The following is a 17012-nucleotide window of genomic DNA, read 5'->3' on the forward strand; positions in this document are numbered from 1 at the left end:
TAGTGAATCAGGAAGTGTGGTGGATTAGCAAGGAGGAAGTGAGGGCAGCTATGAAGAGGATGAAGAGTGGAAAGGCAGTTGGTCCTGATGACATACCTGTGGAGGCATGGAGGTGTTTAGGAGAGATGGCAGTGAGGTACTAAACAAGATTGTTTAACACAATCTTGGAAAGTGAGAGGATGCCTGAGGAGTGGAGAGGAAGCATACTGGTACCGATTTTCAAGAACAAGGGCGATGTGCAGAAGTATAGAGAAGGCCAGAAAGAGTTGCATTGTGTCGTTGTAGATTTAGAGAAAGCATTTGACAGAATGCCTAGAGAAGAGGTGTGGTATTGTATGAGGAAGTTAGGAGTTGCAGAGAAATATGTAGGAGTGGTGCAGGATATGTATGAGGGAAGTGTGACAGTGGTGAGGTGTGCAGTTGGAATGACAGATGGGTTGAAGGTGGAGGTGGGATTACATCAAGGATCGGCTCTGAGCCCTTTCTTGTTTGCAATGGTGATGGACAGGTTGACGGATGAGATCAGGCAGGAGTCTCCGTGGACGATGATGTTCGCGGATGACATTGTGATCTGTAGCGAGAGTAGGATGCAGGTGGAGGAGAGCCTGGAGAGGTGGAGGTATGCACTGGAGAGAAGAGGAATGAAAGTCAGTAGGAGCAAGATGGAATACCTATGCGTGAATGAGAGGGAGGACAGTGGAATGGTCAGGATGAAAGGAGTAGAGGTGACAAAGGCATATGAGTTTAAATACTTGGGGCCAACTATCCAAAGTAACGGGGAGTGCAGAAGAGAGGTGAAGAAGAGAGTGCAGGCAGGGTGGAGTGGGTGGAGAAGAGTGTCAGGAGTGATTTGCGACAGAAGGACCAGCAAGAGTTAAAGGGAAGGTTTACAAGATGGTTGTGAGACCAGCTATGTTATATGGTTTGGAGACAGTGGCACTGATGAAAAGACAGGAGGCAGAGCTGGAGGTGGCAGAGTTGAAGATGATAAGATTTTCATTGGTAGTGATGAAGAAGGACAGGATTAGGAATGAGTATATTAGAGGGACAGCTCAGGTTGGACGGTTTGGAGACAAAGCAAGAGAGACAAGATTGAGATGGTTTGGACATGTGTGGAGGAGAGATGCTGGGTATATTGAGATGGTTTGGACATGTGTGGAGGAGAGATGCTGGATATATGGGGAGAAGGATGCTGAATATTGAGCTGCCAGGGAAGAGGCGAGGAGGAAGGCCAAAGAGGAGGTTTATGGATGTGGTGAGGGAGGACATGCAAGTGGCTGGTGTGACAGAGGAAGATGCAGAGGACAGGAAGAGATGGAAACAGATGGTCCGCTGTGGCGACCCCTAATGGGAGCAGCCGAAAGTAGTAGCAGTAGTAGTAGTAGTATATATGGATTCTTGTAGTTTGGATGTGTTTTTGTCGTTGTGTTGCACCGCTGTGGGCTGTAGCACATTTCATACACATATTGCATTCAACGTGCTTTACATAAGGGCGTAGTATAAAGACACGAATAAAGAGATACAGAACAAGATAAAGACCAATAACACAACAAGAAGAATATTGAAAGAATAAGATAAAGATTAAAAAAAGAAATTAAAGGCTAATAAGAATGTAATAATCAAACAGTTGGTGATTATTTAGTGAAATCCAGTGGTGAACATGAAAGTTTTAACCTGGATTTAAATGAGCCCACACTTGGGGCAAATCTAATTTATCCTGTTATTCCTGCTATGTTTTTAAGATGGTAATACGTCAGCTTTGTTGCTGTCTTTACGCATGTATCAAGTTCCCATAATAACTACAAAATAATAATCTATATTACTCCCAGATTTTGGGCTTGGCTTGTAGTCTTGATTGACAGGTATCCAAGGTGAGCAAGAACTTTTATCCTCTTTCCTGGGGGCAAAGACAATGGTCTCAGTTTGATCTTTGTTTATTTGGAAAAATAAATATGGGGAGAAGGATGCTGAATATTGAGCTGCCAGGGAAGAGGCGAGGAGGAAGGCCAAAGAGGAGGTTTATGGATGTGGTGAGGGAGGACATGCAAGTGGCTGGTGTGACAGAGGAAGATGCAGAGGACAGGAAGAGATGGAAACAGATGGTCCGCTGTGGCGACCCCTAATGGGAGCAGCCGAAAGTAGTAGCAGTAGTAGTAGTAGTATATATGGATTCTTGTAGTTTGGATGTGTTTTTGTCGTTGTGTTACACCGCTGTGGGCTGTAGCACATTTCGTACACATATTGCATTCAACGTGCTTTACATAAGGGCGTAGTATAAAGACACGAATAAAGAGATACAGAACAAGATAAAGACCAATAACACAACAAGAAGAATATTGAAAGAATAAGATAAAGATTAAAAAAAGAAATTAAAGGCTAATAAGAATGTAATAATCAAACAGTTGGTGATTATTTAGTGAAATCCAGTGGTGAACATGAAAGTTTTAACCTGGATTTAAATGAGCCCACACTTGGGGCAAATCTAATTTATCCTGTTATTCCTGCTATGTTTTTAAGATGGTAATACGTCAGCTTTGTTGCTGTCTTTACGCATGTATCAAGTTCCCATAATAACTACAAAATAATAATCTATATTACTCCCAGATTTTGGGCTTGGCTTGTAGTCTTGATTGACAGGTATCCAAGGTGAGGAAGAACTTTTATCCTCTTTCCTGGGGGCAAAGACAATGGTCTCAGTTTGATCTTTGTTTATTTGGAAAAAAAATATGGGATATCCAGTAATTAATTTGCTCCAGTCACTCAGCGAGAGAGCTGTATATATACATATACATACATATACATACATACATATATATATATATATACACACACACACACACACACACACACACACACACATATATATGAGTGTCATCTGCATAGTCATGTTAAGAGACTTAATTGTGACACAGCGTGATCTTACGGGAGCACGTGAAGGATGAATAGCACTGGCCAGAATATTGAATAGTACTGGCCAGAACATTGAATAGTACTGACCAGAATATTGAATAGTACTAGCCAGGATATTGAATAGTACTGGCCAGAATATTGAATAGTACTGGCCAGGATATTGAATAGTACTGGCCAGGATATTGAATAGTACTGGCCAGGATATTGAGCCTTGATGGACCCTGCAAGTCATTGTCTTGTGGTCAGCACTAATTGAAACAAAGTAGTCCAGGTCTTGTAAAATTTGAGCCAATTTAGCACACTTCCAGAAATCCCAACCCGTGTGTCCAGTCTGTGTAGCAGTGGTATGTGGCCGACAGTGTCAAAAGCAGCAATAAGATCAAGTAACATGGAGACAGTGTTTTCCCAGAGTTGCTGTTTACACAAATGTCATTTAAAACCTTAATAATTGCAGTTCCACTTAGAGATGTCCCGAAACCTATTTTTCACAACCGACACCACAGCTTTGGCTGTCTGCTGATACCGATATAAATCTGATATTTTGTTTTACATTTGTACTACTACTACTACTACTACTACTACTTTCAGCTGCTCCCGTTAGGGGGCGCCACAGTGGATCATGTTTCCATCTCTTCCTGTCCTCTGCACCTTCCTCTGTCATGCCAGCCACCTGCATGTACAAATGATAATAACTAGAAGAAGAACAATAAGAACAATAATAATAAAATACATGGAAGCACTTTGCTTATGATAGCCAATTACCCACCTAAAAACATCTCACTCAAATGGGAGCGCAAACAAGTACTTCCCCAGTGTGTAGTCCACAACAACAGTTGGTTATGAAAGACTGCCACCCTTTATTCAAACACTACAAAACAAACAAACAAAAAAAGGTACTGCAGTACTTAAAGCAACCAACAGGTTTAAAGTCAAAACAATTTAAACGGTGGCATTCAGCATTGCAAACAAAAAAAACATACAAAATGATCCCTTACAGTGCAGCTATGTGCATATGGTACAGTAAAACACGACTTAAATATGTATAACATTCCAAATAAATACCATAACATTAACAAACACAGTTTAAACTGACTTCACACACACACACACACACACACACACACACACACACACACACGCACACACACAAGCAGATGCCGCTGTGCTGTGACACCATATTTGGTTTATTGGACACATTTTTTATCTCCAGTTATCCAGTCAGCGTTGGATGATGGAGCACATTTCGTGTTTTTTTTTGTTTCAGGGTTTTAGGTTCATTAAGAAGTGTATTTACCTTTTCATCAGTGATCTCTTAGTGGGTATTTAACAGTGTTTCTGGAGAGTATGCACACGAGCAGCGGGGGAATGTGGCAGATCAGGTGGCTGTTGGCTGCTTCACACCGAGTAACGCAGAACTTTCTGTAAGGTTTTTTGTTGTTGCTTATGGGATTAAAAACGTTTAATGTTGTTCTATTAGCAATCACAATTGCTATAGAACTTATAGCTAACAGGGTATGAAGAAAATGATAATTGACTCATTCTAAACCAGGTGATCCATTGTTGCCCGAGTCACATTCGACTTTAGTGTGTGAAGCTTTTGTTTCACCGAAAAAGCCATGTGTGTTCTTCTCTAGGTGGGATTTAAACCTGCGGGGGGGATTCGTACAGCCAAGGAGGCCCTGGTTTGGCTCACCCTGGTGAAGGAGGAGCTGGGCAATGAATGGCTCAGCCCACACCTCTTCCGCTTGGGGGCCAGCAGCTTGCTGGCAGACATTGAGCGACAGGTGGGGAAGTCGACACAGTTCACACACACAACAACATGGAGCGTGAGCAAAGCAGAAGAGCCCTTTTAGTGCTGCTGTTGCGATGATTAAACGCAGCAACCTTTTTGTCGTTAATACTGCTGAAATCTTGTAAGGCCTCATGAGCAGTGATTGCTTGGTGTGGTGTAATGGTGCCTCTGACCTATCAACAGTTCAAACTAGACCTCTTTTTCATTAGTGTCAAGGTAATTTAGATGTGTAACAAAATTTTATTCACTCGTGTTTTTTGTTGTTGTTCCCACAGATTTATCATCATGTGACAGGACAATATGCAGCCTATCATGAGCTCCCAATGGCATGAAATCAAGCAGACAGCAGCAACACTGACCAGTGTGAATCTCAAACAACAGAAGCTCATCACTGCTCAGTGTTGCTCACACAATCCTCAAAGCCTCAAGAGTTGCATTCCTTCTGAAGCCTCAAGTATCAAACGGGGAACAACTCGTCCTCATGGACTGTTGTGACCCATTACATCATCCTTGTGAACTGTTGTGACCCATTACATCATCCTCATGGACTGTTGCGAGCCATTAAGTCATCTTCATGGACTGTTGTGACCCATTAAGGCGACTTGAAGAACTCTCGTTGCCCAGCCTATTGTTGAAGAACCCTGGATGCCCAGCCTATTGTTGAAGAACCCTGGTTGCCCAAACTATTGTTGAAGAACCCTGGTTGCCCAGCCTATGGTTGAAGAACTGTGGTTGCCCAGCCTATGGTTGAAGAACCCTGGTTGCCCAAACTATTGTTGATGAACCCTGGTTGCCCAGCCTATGGTTGAAGAACCCTGGTTGCCCAGCCTATTGTTGAAGAATCCTGGTTGCCCAGCCTATTGTTGAAGAACTGTGGTTGCCTACCCGATATGCATACAGACGTCTACTAGACTTTACAAAGTTTGTGAGTCAATACGAAGGACATGCATTTATATCAGTTTTACCTCGGTAAAGAAAGAAAAATTTGATTGACAATTATACAGAATAAGAATATTTAAAAAGTTGTTTTCGTGCCTCAGGAATCAAACATGTTAAAATAGTTTCAGAATTAATAAATTGCTTTTGCCAATTATATTTGGGCTCAGCTTTCTTTGGTTAGTTGCTATTCACTAAATATATGGCTGTGAATTACTTATTACATCCTGGTTCTACATATTATCTTTGGGTTAATGCTTCCGGTGTGGGAAGATGGTGGCGCGAATTCACATTTGCGGCAGCCTCAGCCAGTACCGTCGATGCAGTGTCTTTGCCCACGTCTGCGTCCAAGTTTTTGTCTTCGTTTGTTGGCTGGGAGAGCTGGCACTGGATCGGCTGTGAGAGCTTGGTCTGCTGTGCTGTGGGCCCAGGGACCATGGCTTTACCCGGCGCTGCAACCGAGGAGGTAACACCAACAGCAGTCTGACAGGACACAGAAGCGGGCCAGGCTAAGCTAACTGCTAGCCAATGCAGACCGGCAGTTCCAATAACACTGAGGGCGGTCTGTTGGTGGCTCACCTGGCGTTGACTGTGGTGTTTTGATGTCGTCGTGTGGCTGGGAGAGCTGGCGCTGGATCAGCCGGAAGGGCTTAGTCTGCTTCGTCCGGTTGCCACAGGGACCACGGCCGCTGCCTGGAGCTGCGCCCGAGGAGGAAACACGGAGGGTGGTCTGACAGGACGCGTAATCGGGGCAGGCTAGTGTTGATCTTTCCTGCTCTCAGCCCCCAGACCGTAGTCGAGGAGCACAGGGGAGTATTTCCTCCAGGGCCGAAGTGTCGTTTGGTAACTCGCTTCGGGATCAATGACCCACTTTACTCACACGGCGGTCGTAAAGACACACACAGGGACACCGCGCTGGCCCTGAGAAATATGCTGTATTTAATATGGTGGTACCATGGCTTCTTTCGTAAAATGTATTTGCTCTCTTATTAACTTGCTAACATTAATTCCTGCTGTCGCTGCACTGCTCCATTCATGTTCGCACCGACCCTCGACTAGATTCACACACACGCCGCTCTCCCTCTCCCTCGCTCCACCACTCGTACATGCTACGTCACAACACTACACACTCCCTATTCTCTTAAGGGACTACACTGTTGCTATGCTGCTCCTGTAACACTACCCCCACTCTGGATGGCAATTTTCACAATTCCACTCCAGCACCTTAATATCATACATCAACATGTTTTTTTCTAGTACTTGCATAGGTCTACAGTCTTCATAGGCATTCAATCCACCTGGGAGTATTACGTATACCCACTAGACTTCAAGTCCTTTGACAAGTGGGGCAATAGCAAAAAAAAGGAAAAAGCGCAGCATCTCGATGCGGATACAATTACGTGTGGCGGACACTAGGGGCTATGCCTCTCACCCAGCAGGGCTGTGAGCTGGGGGCGTGGTTTACGTTCCCGGGCTCTCTGGTGCAGGGTTGTTCCTATTGTAGTTTGGTTTTGGAGCTGAGGGATAAAGTTTAAACTCGCCTTTGTCTGCTGTGTTTTTCCTCATCCTGCCACATTGGTGACCCCGAATTGAAATGCTATATTTGTAAAAATCTGGGCAAATACACAATCGTGAGAGGCACAGAAACAGGTTTCCTGAAAGAAAAATGAAATAGCTGCTCATTTGGAAAGGTTATCATGTATTATTTTACTTCTGTTAGAGTACCAAATAAAATGGCACCAGTGAAGTTGTGTCACCTTGGGTGATATCGATATCTGGTCTGACCCATGGACTAACTGGCTTTGGTCTAGTTAGTTTCTTAGTAATAATGCCCTTCTAATTTAAGGTTCACAATCACCTCACACAATGAAATAGTATGGGTATATTATACATTTCCTGAATCTTTACAGTCCTGTGAGTATTCCAGTTTTTGTGTTTTGTGTCCCTGATATTCCTAGATGCCACAGGGCTAAAAGAAATTATATAGTTTAGGCGAACATTGCAGAAAGATGTGTGTTATTGACGGGTTGAAGAGCTCAAGTGACCTCTATATTTGTGAGAAATATCCACAACAGGGCTTGAATGAAAGCTAAGAAGGTCCCCTTTAAAATGATACCAAAGACAATATTATAGAACATTGAAAAATGTCCTGACCATGAGGCTAAACCAGGATATGCACCAGCGTCTAAAATGCAATTTACTTTAGGGGGTGGTTAACTTCATGAGCTGATAACTGTGATACAGCTGCCACTCGGGAATGGTTATCATACCAAAATATCATCTACAGACATGGATCCTTTCAAAAATTATAAGTAAGTTTTGCCACCTTGAGTGTACCGAAATAGGAAATTTTGGGCTCTGGCCCATGGACTATTTGGCACAAGGTTGGTGACTGTTTGTTTCCACGGACGCCATTTTGAATGGGACTTTGTAGTCGCCGCCATTACGGTTCCTATTATCGGCGCGGATTTTCTGTGTGCTAATGGTCTGCTGGTTGATGTTGCAAACCGCCGTTTAATTGATGCTGTGTCTTTCGCCACTGTTCCGTGCGAGACAGGGGGAGCCGGGCCGTTAACACACGCTACCTTTTAGCATCAGGTGATGTTTTTCAGCGTTTGCATGCGGATTCTCCATCGATGACTACGCCTGCCTTTTCCACCGCGGTTACTAAACACGGGGTAGAACATTTCATTCCCACTCTGGGACCGCCAGTTTTTGCGCGGCGCCTCGACGCGGTAAAATGGGCTACAGCTAAGGAGGAGTTCGCCATCATGGAGCGTCTGGGTATAGTGAGGCGTTCCAACAGCCCGAGGGCCTCGCCGCTTCACAAGGTGCCCAAGGCGGATGGGATCGTGGCGGCCTTGCGGTGACTTTCGCCGCCTGAACAACGTCACCGCCAATGACCACTATCCCATCCCAAACATACAGGACTTTTCCATACGCCTGGCAGGTACCACTATTTTCTCTAAGGTGGACCTGGTGCGCGGCTATCATCAAGTTCCCGTGCGCGCAGAGGATGTGCCCAAGACCGCAATGATCACCCCATTTGGGCTTTTTGAGTTCATGCGCATGCCTTTCGGCTTGAAGAGGGCAGCGCAAACCTTTCAGAGGCTGATGGACTCGGTGTTGCGTGACCTTGCTTTCGTGTTCGTTTATCTCGACGTCATATTCAGGAGGGGGAGGGGAGAGTAGGAGGAGAGAGGAGGAAAGAGTAGGAGGGGAGGAGAGAGTAGGAGGAGGAGAGAGTAGGAGGGGAGGAGAGTAGGAGGTGATAACTCTATGATAACTATAACACTACTAATTTTGATCCCTGGGAGGGGAAAAAGCAAAAAATGAAACAAAATCTCATAGCTCTCAAGATAACGTCAAATCAGTATGAAAATATTTGTAGCGTTATTTCAAACACAGTATCTCATTGCAACAAATACATCCCCATCTACGGTATACATGTCAAGGGCTTTAAAATCAAACTCGTCCCCAGGCTTTAACACAGTCCAGTCCTGGTCGAACTTAACAGAAAATGCCCAAAAGTGTTGGTTGAAGTTCTCAGGAAATAGCAGTTTCCCGCACAACACCCACGTAGCGTCAACATTGCATATATATTTTATCAGAAAAAAAGGGATTCTCTCGCCATGTAAGAGATCGACAATAAAAACATCTTGCGTAGCATACTTTACATTGTTAATGGTTACTTCTGAAACCCTTTGAAGAAGCTTATCTTCACTAAAAGAAGCATCAGTCAAATATTGTTCTAGAGCATACTGAAGAGTACGTGGTAAGGAAGAAAATGGAGTGCTAGTACTGCGTCCTGGTACCTTCTCAAAATCATCCAAAAAATTACTTGCAGAAAACTCCCAACATTGTTTTAACTGGTGACGGTTGCTCAGTGTGGAAGCTATATTGATAAAATTATGGCAACTACTTGCAATATTCTTAAAATATTGGTGCTTGCCTTCATATCTCATGCACCAGAGAGGACTAAGAGGCCCAAACATTGAGATTAATTTAGAATAATGTATTAGATAATGGCACTTCGGAGTAATAACATCACCAAATACAGCTTTCAACCGAGTCAAAAAGTCTTGGACAAGTATATCCAAGAGACGAAGGTTCTCTCTTCTCACCGTTGGAGCAAGAACAATACCTACAATTTCTCTACACAACAGGTACACATGCCAATATGGATTCTCTGGAGGAATACGGTGTGCGGTCAAAAAAGGAAGTATTCTAAAAAGACACCATTTTTGAGATGCTGAGCCCACAATGCTTCCTTTTTGTAATAGTTTTTCAGACAACTGTACCGGCTTATTCACTCTATCATTTTGACCTATTGTTATTCTCTGCAGCTCTTCGTTTACTTCTTGAATGCTAATATGTTTCTCTCTATGAGCCTGGCACAGAACTAGTTTCAAAACTAAAGGTATGACACCTTCCAACATGTCATGCATTACGTCTGGAGGAAAGGACTTAGTAACATCAAAATAGGGAAGCACATCAAATGGACAACTAGAGTCTACCCCATAAGTTGCTTTACTGGCAGGATTTTGCTGGATACATTCCAGGTGATACTGGTGAACCTCAGATGTTCTTAAAACATAATTATTTTCCTGAAATTTCTCTTTTATATCTGTATATGTTCCCATACAGTGTCTACAAACTCTTCCTGAGCTAATTGACATACTGAACCCACCAATCATGTGAGCTGAAAGATTATCCCCAGAAAAGGTAGCTAGAGCCGCATGGACATTCTGTTCAACCCCACCAACGGTGAGACTGAATCCATCCGTTGAGAGTACTTTGAGGTCATCCAGCAGTGGCTTGAGGATAACTTCTAAACCACATTGCTTTATAAAGCGATAGCGCACCAGTAATGCTAAATGAATATGGTTCACTTGAGACCTATATCTTCCATGTACATTACCTACAGTATAGTAGAAGGCGCAGAGTTTGTGTTTCGTCTTCTTTGAACCCAAAGGGTTTACTACCTCAAATTCGTCCTCATAAAAATGCAGTCTCAATGCATTTGGATAATCTCTAAAGACAGGAGGCTCCTTATAGTACGCTCCATCAGTAAAGTCTGTGAAGACCTGTTCATCTTTTGTCTTTTCAGATACTGTCATCCCACACATCCTCATGGGAACAATATTTTCTTAAGACTTGTGAAATGGGAACATAGGAGAAGCTACCTATTTTATGACCTGTGGAACCTCTCAAAGTGTATTGAACTGGTTCAGTCAAGTCTAATCTTGACTTGCAGTACTCTTTCAATTTGAAGTGAGAAGAGAAATCTTTTGACGCTTCCTCAAAAAAATCATTCGACTCCAAAACCTGCTTAAGTTCAGGACATCCCTCAACATCAAAGCCATTTTCTTTTAGATGATAAGATAAAAATGCATCGTAATTCTCCTTAAAGAAACAAAATAAAAAGTTGACATCATTCAGTATCTCTTGTTGAACAGATTCAGGTAAATTGTTTTTTTCTCTGCATTTTAGGATGAAGCTACAAAGATTTGCTTTGAAGTTGGATAACAGGGCTTCCATACTAGAGGGGGATTGAACATCTGCATCTGCATTATAATCAGACATATCATCATCATCATCATCTTCAGAGGCAAAGTTATCACTACCAGGCTCCTCACTAGCCCCGTCACTAGCAGGAGGTAAAATGCAAGCTCTATGTTTTCTATAAACATGACATCTGAAAGATGGGTAGTTAGAAAAAGTGGATTGACAGTCATTGAGTCCACAAGTGATTGAGAAGCCTGCCTCGTGGGCATGAGCAAGACCCACATGTTGGATCAACTTAATGAGAGTGAAAGTCTTTTTTTTACAATTGGGGCACTGGTGGACCTGAGACTGTAAACGAGGCATTTCAGTAGATCTGGTTGATAACTCTGGTAACACTTATCGACAGAGGACGGTCACCCTTCTCGTGCAAGTTGGCTATACATCGCTGAAGAAAGGTCAGAGTGTTCTTGTTTTTGGGTTGGTACTCAAGGTTGAAGACAAAATATGAATAAAAAGATCATGTGTGTAATTGTGTTATTTTTATCATGAAGTGGCTTAAGTTTCTAGAGATGCATACCTCTCCCATGGTGATGTGAACATCCATACTCTCCTTGAAAATAGATGGCAGGAGGATGAGTGCAGCTCTGAAGTCCATTCCTAGAGAATCAAAATTGGCTTATCATCTCAGAAAGGACTGTTGTCCACAGATTTTCCATGCGTGTGCTGAAAAAGTGTGAGTACACTCATAAGCTTTTCAAGTACCTGGTAGTTCCTCGCTGAGGGCTTCTTCTCTGGCCTCCAAGTACTGTTTGGCTAGAGGAGACTTTCCTTGAGCCAGGGCAAGCACTTTGGGAACGATCTGTTCAAAGCCATTGGTGAAGTTAATGGTTGCTGTGGGGTGGATACGACCCACTTCCTCCAACAGCTGCAGAAAGACAGAGAACAACAAATAAGCAGTTGGCTGAGAGAAGAAGAGGGATGGAAGACGTGGATCAAGGATAGGGAAATAATACAGAGAACAGGGTGCCTCATGCCCTCCTTTCTCTTCTGTATGTGCAGCGCTGTCAATAGACTAGGTGCACAGTTGTATTTCATATCCATTACTTAGGAAGCTTATGCATGAGTATCCAGTTGAGAAGCTGCACAGCTGATTAATCCCTTCATCCAATTGTGTTTCAATGGAAACCCATACATGAGCTTCTTCAAGGAAGCAAACTAAAACCATACACCTATTCTATAGAATTTCAGTCGATCCCCAGCCCTCCTCTCTTCAACCGTTTGTTGAATCAGCTCCCCCTTTTGATGTTTTTAAAAAGGTTTAGACTAGTTGTTCAGACCGATGTACAGGAGCGCGTCTAGCTTATTACATGTAACACTTACCCCAGAGGGTGTCTTTAAGAAGGGATACTTCTTCACTGTGTCCTCAACAATCATTCCTTCTGCAATCTCCTTTTGCCTCCACGCGGAGGTTCTCTGCATTAGGTCGTGAACAACCGTTGTGTCTGGCTGTGCCTTGCTGTACTGCGTTTGTAGAACCTTCACATGACCAGCAATTGAAGTTGAATCTTCTCCAAGAACATCAAGTTTCTATTGACAAAACATGACATAACATAACATGGAACAGAAAAACAGAACTCAGTTGACAATATGATCAATTACAGTCACTGACAGTGGATGAATGGGAGAGAGGGGAAAAGCACGGATACAAGGAGATAGAGGTAGACAGGAGAAAAGTTGATGAGGCGGGAAGCTCTACAGAGCCAGCTGGATGGACAGAAGCAAAGAGATGAAAGGCAGAAAAGTGTGGGAATGAGACTAACCGATCGTGGCTTGGTTCTCGGACAGGCGTTGGGACTCGCAGCGTCAGGTTGCTTGGACTTCTTTCCATGACCATACTTCTCCTTGATTCGTTTCACTTCATCACTTTGGGACAAGCGGAGCACGTTCGGTCTTGAACTTGCTTTTCAGCGACATGTGCCATGTATGCTTATTTAAACCACAAAAAAATCCAAATTAGTCATGAAAGCACTCACTTTATATGAACAAAGCTAGCCCCAGGCTTGCTCCCTTTATCTGTGTATAAGGAAAAGGTGAGTGCTCACATTGCTCATATTAAAAGGGGAACATCGGTATTTTTCAGCCTAGACCCTATTTTCTCATCCGGTCGAAAGTGAGGGACTGGGCTGGCACCAAAAAGGGAGGGAGGCTCCGGCCCCCTCTGTCGAAAATAACCGGTTTGTTGCATGAACTTCTGAGGTTAATTCGATGGACAAACGTCCTTGACGCATGCAATCTCCCCTTGCCCCTCCTCCCCCATGCCTCAACGATACGTCACGGTCCGTGAAATTTTTTTTTTAGCCTTAGGAAGCGTTTTTTGCTAACCTTCATCCACCTGGAACTACATTCCTGTTTTGAGGACTCTAAAATCTTACCTCGCCTTCAAATGGCTGAATTTTTATTTTTTCACACTTTAATACACACCTATTGGTATTTAGGGTTAGGGTTAGTAATGTAATATTGTGGAGTTAGTTAAGCAAAGCTACTTACATAGCCATTTCCCTGAACATCCTTCAGGAATGGGTATTTCCGGATTAATGCCTGGGCAACCTTGACATATTCGGCGTGAGTTGGATACCTAAATCACAGAACAGAAACAAGTAAGTAAATGCAGAATCGCTAATGAGGCAGTTGGCTATCATGAATACAAGCAATTGAAATGCAGAATACAGAGACCCTTGTCTCTCCACACAAAAACCTTGGAACAATACATCAACTATAGAATAAGGACCAAGTGAGAAGACATTACAACAGAAGGCGTGGTTGCAGGGATGTACTGCATTTCCGTATGCACCCCTGTTGCGCCCTTCGGCCGAGTCTGCATCGATGTGCGCTCTGCTGAGGAAAATATACCGTAATCCTTTGCGGTCAACCCGCTGGCCAGTTGGTGCTGTTTGGTTGCCACGCTTCCGCCACAGAATGGTATGGTTGTGTATGAATGACTAAGACTAATCATATGTAAAGCGCTTTGAGCATTGGGAAAAGCGCTATATAAATGGAATGATTATTATTATTAAATTATTATAATCATGTTAAACAAGACAACACACACACGCAAAACAAAGAATCAGCCCGGAGTACTTACATGGTGTACATGGAAACACAATCATGCAATGAGCTGATTATTTTGTGCCGGTATTGTGGCACTCTCTGGACCTCCTCTTTAGCATCCAGCTTCTTCTGAAGCTCTCTAGGGAATGGGGGGAGGAAAAAGACATCGGGCAGTCTCCCAACAGCCCAAGAACTACAAAAAAACAACAAAAAAAAGTCAGTTGATTATTGTAAGTATAATGATTTTCTTGGATATCATTACCAGATTGGTTTAAACTAGATCAGACTGGGCTGGACTTGGATTTACTGGGACTCAGCCTGGGTTAAACAGGTGTGAGAGCTAAAGAAAAGTGCATGTGTGTTGCAATGTTACAGTTCAATGAAACTCAACACTTGCCTTGTAGCGCCACCAAATTCCACCACTTGGAATTTTAGTGTGGTCAGCTCCTCTGCGGGAATCTCTTTTGTGGAGATGTCTGTGGAAATCTCTTCTGTAGGAATAAATAATATTACATTCTTAAATAATCTCTCCATCATCCTTCCATCAATATGATTGAAGTGCTGTGTGTGTGGGTAATCAACATGTCAGACAGCAACCAATTTTGAGTTATCAGAGCTCTATACATGTTTTCATTCTGTCAACACAATCAATTCAAATGGAACGTCTTTGTCCCATACTTTCGGAGGGCACTGTAGATATAACGTCTGAGGAGAATGAGTATCATGTCTTCATTGTTACTGAGCAGTCGTCACTGAATCGAGTCGCTAGCACACAACTACAGACTTTACACTAGCACTGTCTATACTTGTGAGTAGCCATTACGGGACACCCGCTACCTGGTTGTGTGTGGCTACTACTGGCTAGATGTAGGTGCAACAGACCTACCTCCTGTGTTGCGTTGTGTGGGACAGGCATCTCCGTGTCCGGGCTCCTGCATCTGCCTTACTATCTGGAGGAATTTAACCTGCTTCTTGAACAAGTCTTTAAATAGATGGCTGAGCATGGAGTCTGTTAAGCCCAGGTGCACCGTCTCGCCATCCACTTCATTTTCTATGGAATAAATAGCATATTGAATTCGATCATTACTCACACACAAATATTATATATACACAACAACTTGTTCTCTACAATTCAGAAATTCCCACACGCACACACAGCTTTTGAGATGCCCAATAACCTGGTGGGTTGACCAACATCTAAACCATACACTAATTACAATATGGTATTCATGACATCCCAAGTTGAGTTTCTCAATTTGACACCTCCGCACAGATAACGGAAAAGCACCTTGCGATGCAAAGTAGTGAGCAGAATGGTTCAATTCCCACAACACACCATGTCTGATGGGGCCCTAAAGTGAGCTAGCTAATTATTCTCATCAAGGTGAGACACTGTACAATATCCAGGGTGTGATTTTTCATTTAAAATATGCTCAAAGAGAGCAGTGGGAGGAGGCACAAGCAGTGGCACGGGCACCCTTGTACTTGAAGGTACATGATCAGTACCCCACAGGGTGTGTAATTACCCAAAAGGTACTTCTGAGTACCCCATGGGAACAGCATTGGACCTTTGATGGTACATTTGTAAAATTTGTACCTTAGAGATCCGAATTGTACCTGCACTACACGAACGACATGCCAAACGCGGGAACTCCACACTACAAAGACGCCATCTTAGATAACGTTAATCTTACACAGCCCCACGTGCACAAATGGAATCGAACATCGTCCAACAACTTCAGCATACAGATGGTTTTTCTTTACGTTACATTACACCTCACACCAGCTATGTTTTATTATCTGTGGACCTTCGACAATTGTGTGCATCAACGTCACTCAACTTTTCAGCTCTGCGTAGAACACGACATCAACGTCATCAACATCAGCACATGCTAACTAATTTGTTGAGTCACGCACTAGCACCCACTAGCTGCAATGAAAACGTGTAAAGTTAGCTAGCTAGCTAGCTAAGAAAACACTACCAAGAGATGAATTTAAGAATTCCGTGGTTAGCCCACACTGAGATGCTATAACGAATCCTCACAGTACCTTAGTGTAAGCTAACCAGTTAACTAACATAAGCTAGCTAGCGCGTTACCAAACAATTAGGCTAGCTAGCTAGCGCGACAGTGTTTGGTAACGTGCTAGCTATCTTAAGTTAGCTAGCGTCCAGGTATCAAAGCTCGGACAAAATATGAGCGAAAACGGCCATAAAAGCACATTCAATTCAATCAAATATATTTTAACCCGCGTGGTTTTCGTGGATAATTGTCATATTACAACTAAATACTAGCTAGCTTACCTAACAATCCTCCAGGTGTCCTATAACTAGCTAGGCCCAAGCTGCGTGTCGCTTTTAGCTAGCTAGCTAGCTAGCTAACGTATCCAAACTAGTAATTTTCTTCAAGTGAACACAGATAAACGACTGCGCCGGCATTTTGCACTTTAAATAGTTGTATCCAAGGCCGGACAACGCTTTTCTGACTAGCTATCTAGTTAACTAGGTAGCTAGCTAGCTACCGGTAGCCAAATAACGTTGGCTAGCTAGCTAACGTTAGCTAGCTTAGCGGACAACAAGTGTTAGCTTAACGTTAGCTAGCGGGCCATCGTTCAAATTCGCTCACGCTAGCTAACATTAGCTAGCTATGTTTAACAACACTCACCTCTGAATCTTTGCGCTTCTTCGTCTGAAATATTTAATCCACCTTCTATCAACTTTTGGATTAATTTATCAGAGGACAAAGTTGCGAGAGACCGC

At 43.2% G+C, this 17012-nt stretch overlaps 1 protein-coding gene across 2 annotated transcripts in view; it reads left to right on the top strand.

Annotated features, from left to right (window-relative positions):
• The window catches only part of dera (deoxyribose-phosphate aldolase (putative)), a 32841-nt gene extending 27052 nt beyond the window's left edge, over window positions 1-5789 (top strand). The window contains exons 9-10 of one of the 2 annotated variants that reach the window (XM_056276493.1): window positions 4545-4694; window positions 4978-5789. In XM_056276493.1, the coding sequence (XP_056132468.1) occupies window positions 4545-4694; window positions 4978-5034 (207 nt within the window). In that variant the 3' untranslated portion in view covers window positions 5035-5789. The remainder of the gene's footprint in view (window positions 1-4544; window positions 4695-4977) is intronic. The other variant, XM_056276494.1, reaches the window with a different exon arrangement.
• The last annotated feature ends 11223 nt before the right edge of the window (window positions 5790-17012 follow it).

Source organism: Lampris incognitus, chromosome 3, assembly GCF_029633865.1.
Source record: "Lampris incognitus isolate fLamInc1 chromosome 3, fLamInc1.hap2, whole genome shotgun sequence".
NCBI lineage: Eukaryota > Metazoa > Chordata > Actinopteri > Lampriformes > Lampridae > Lampris > Lampris incognitus.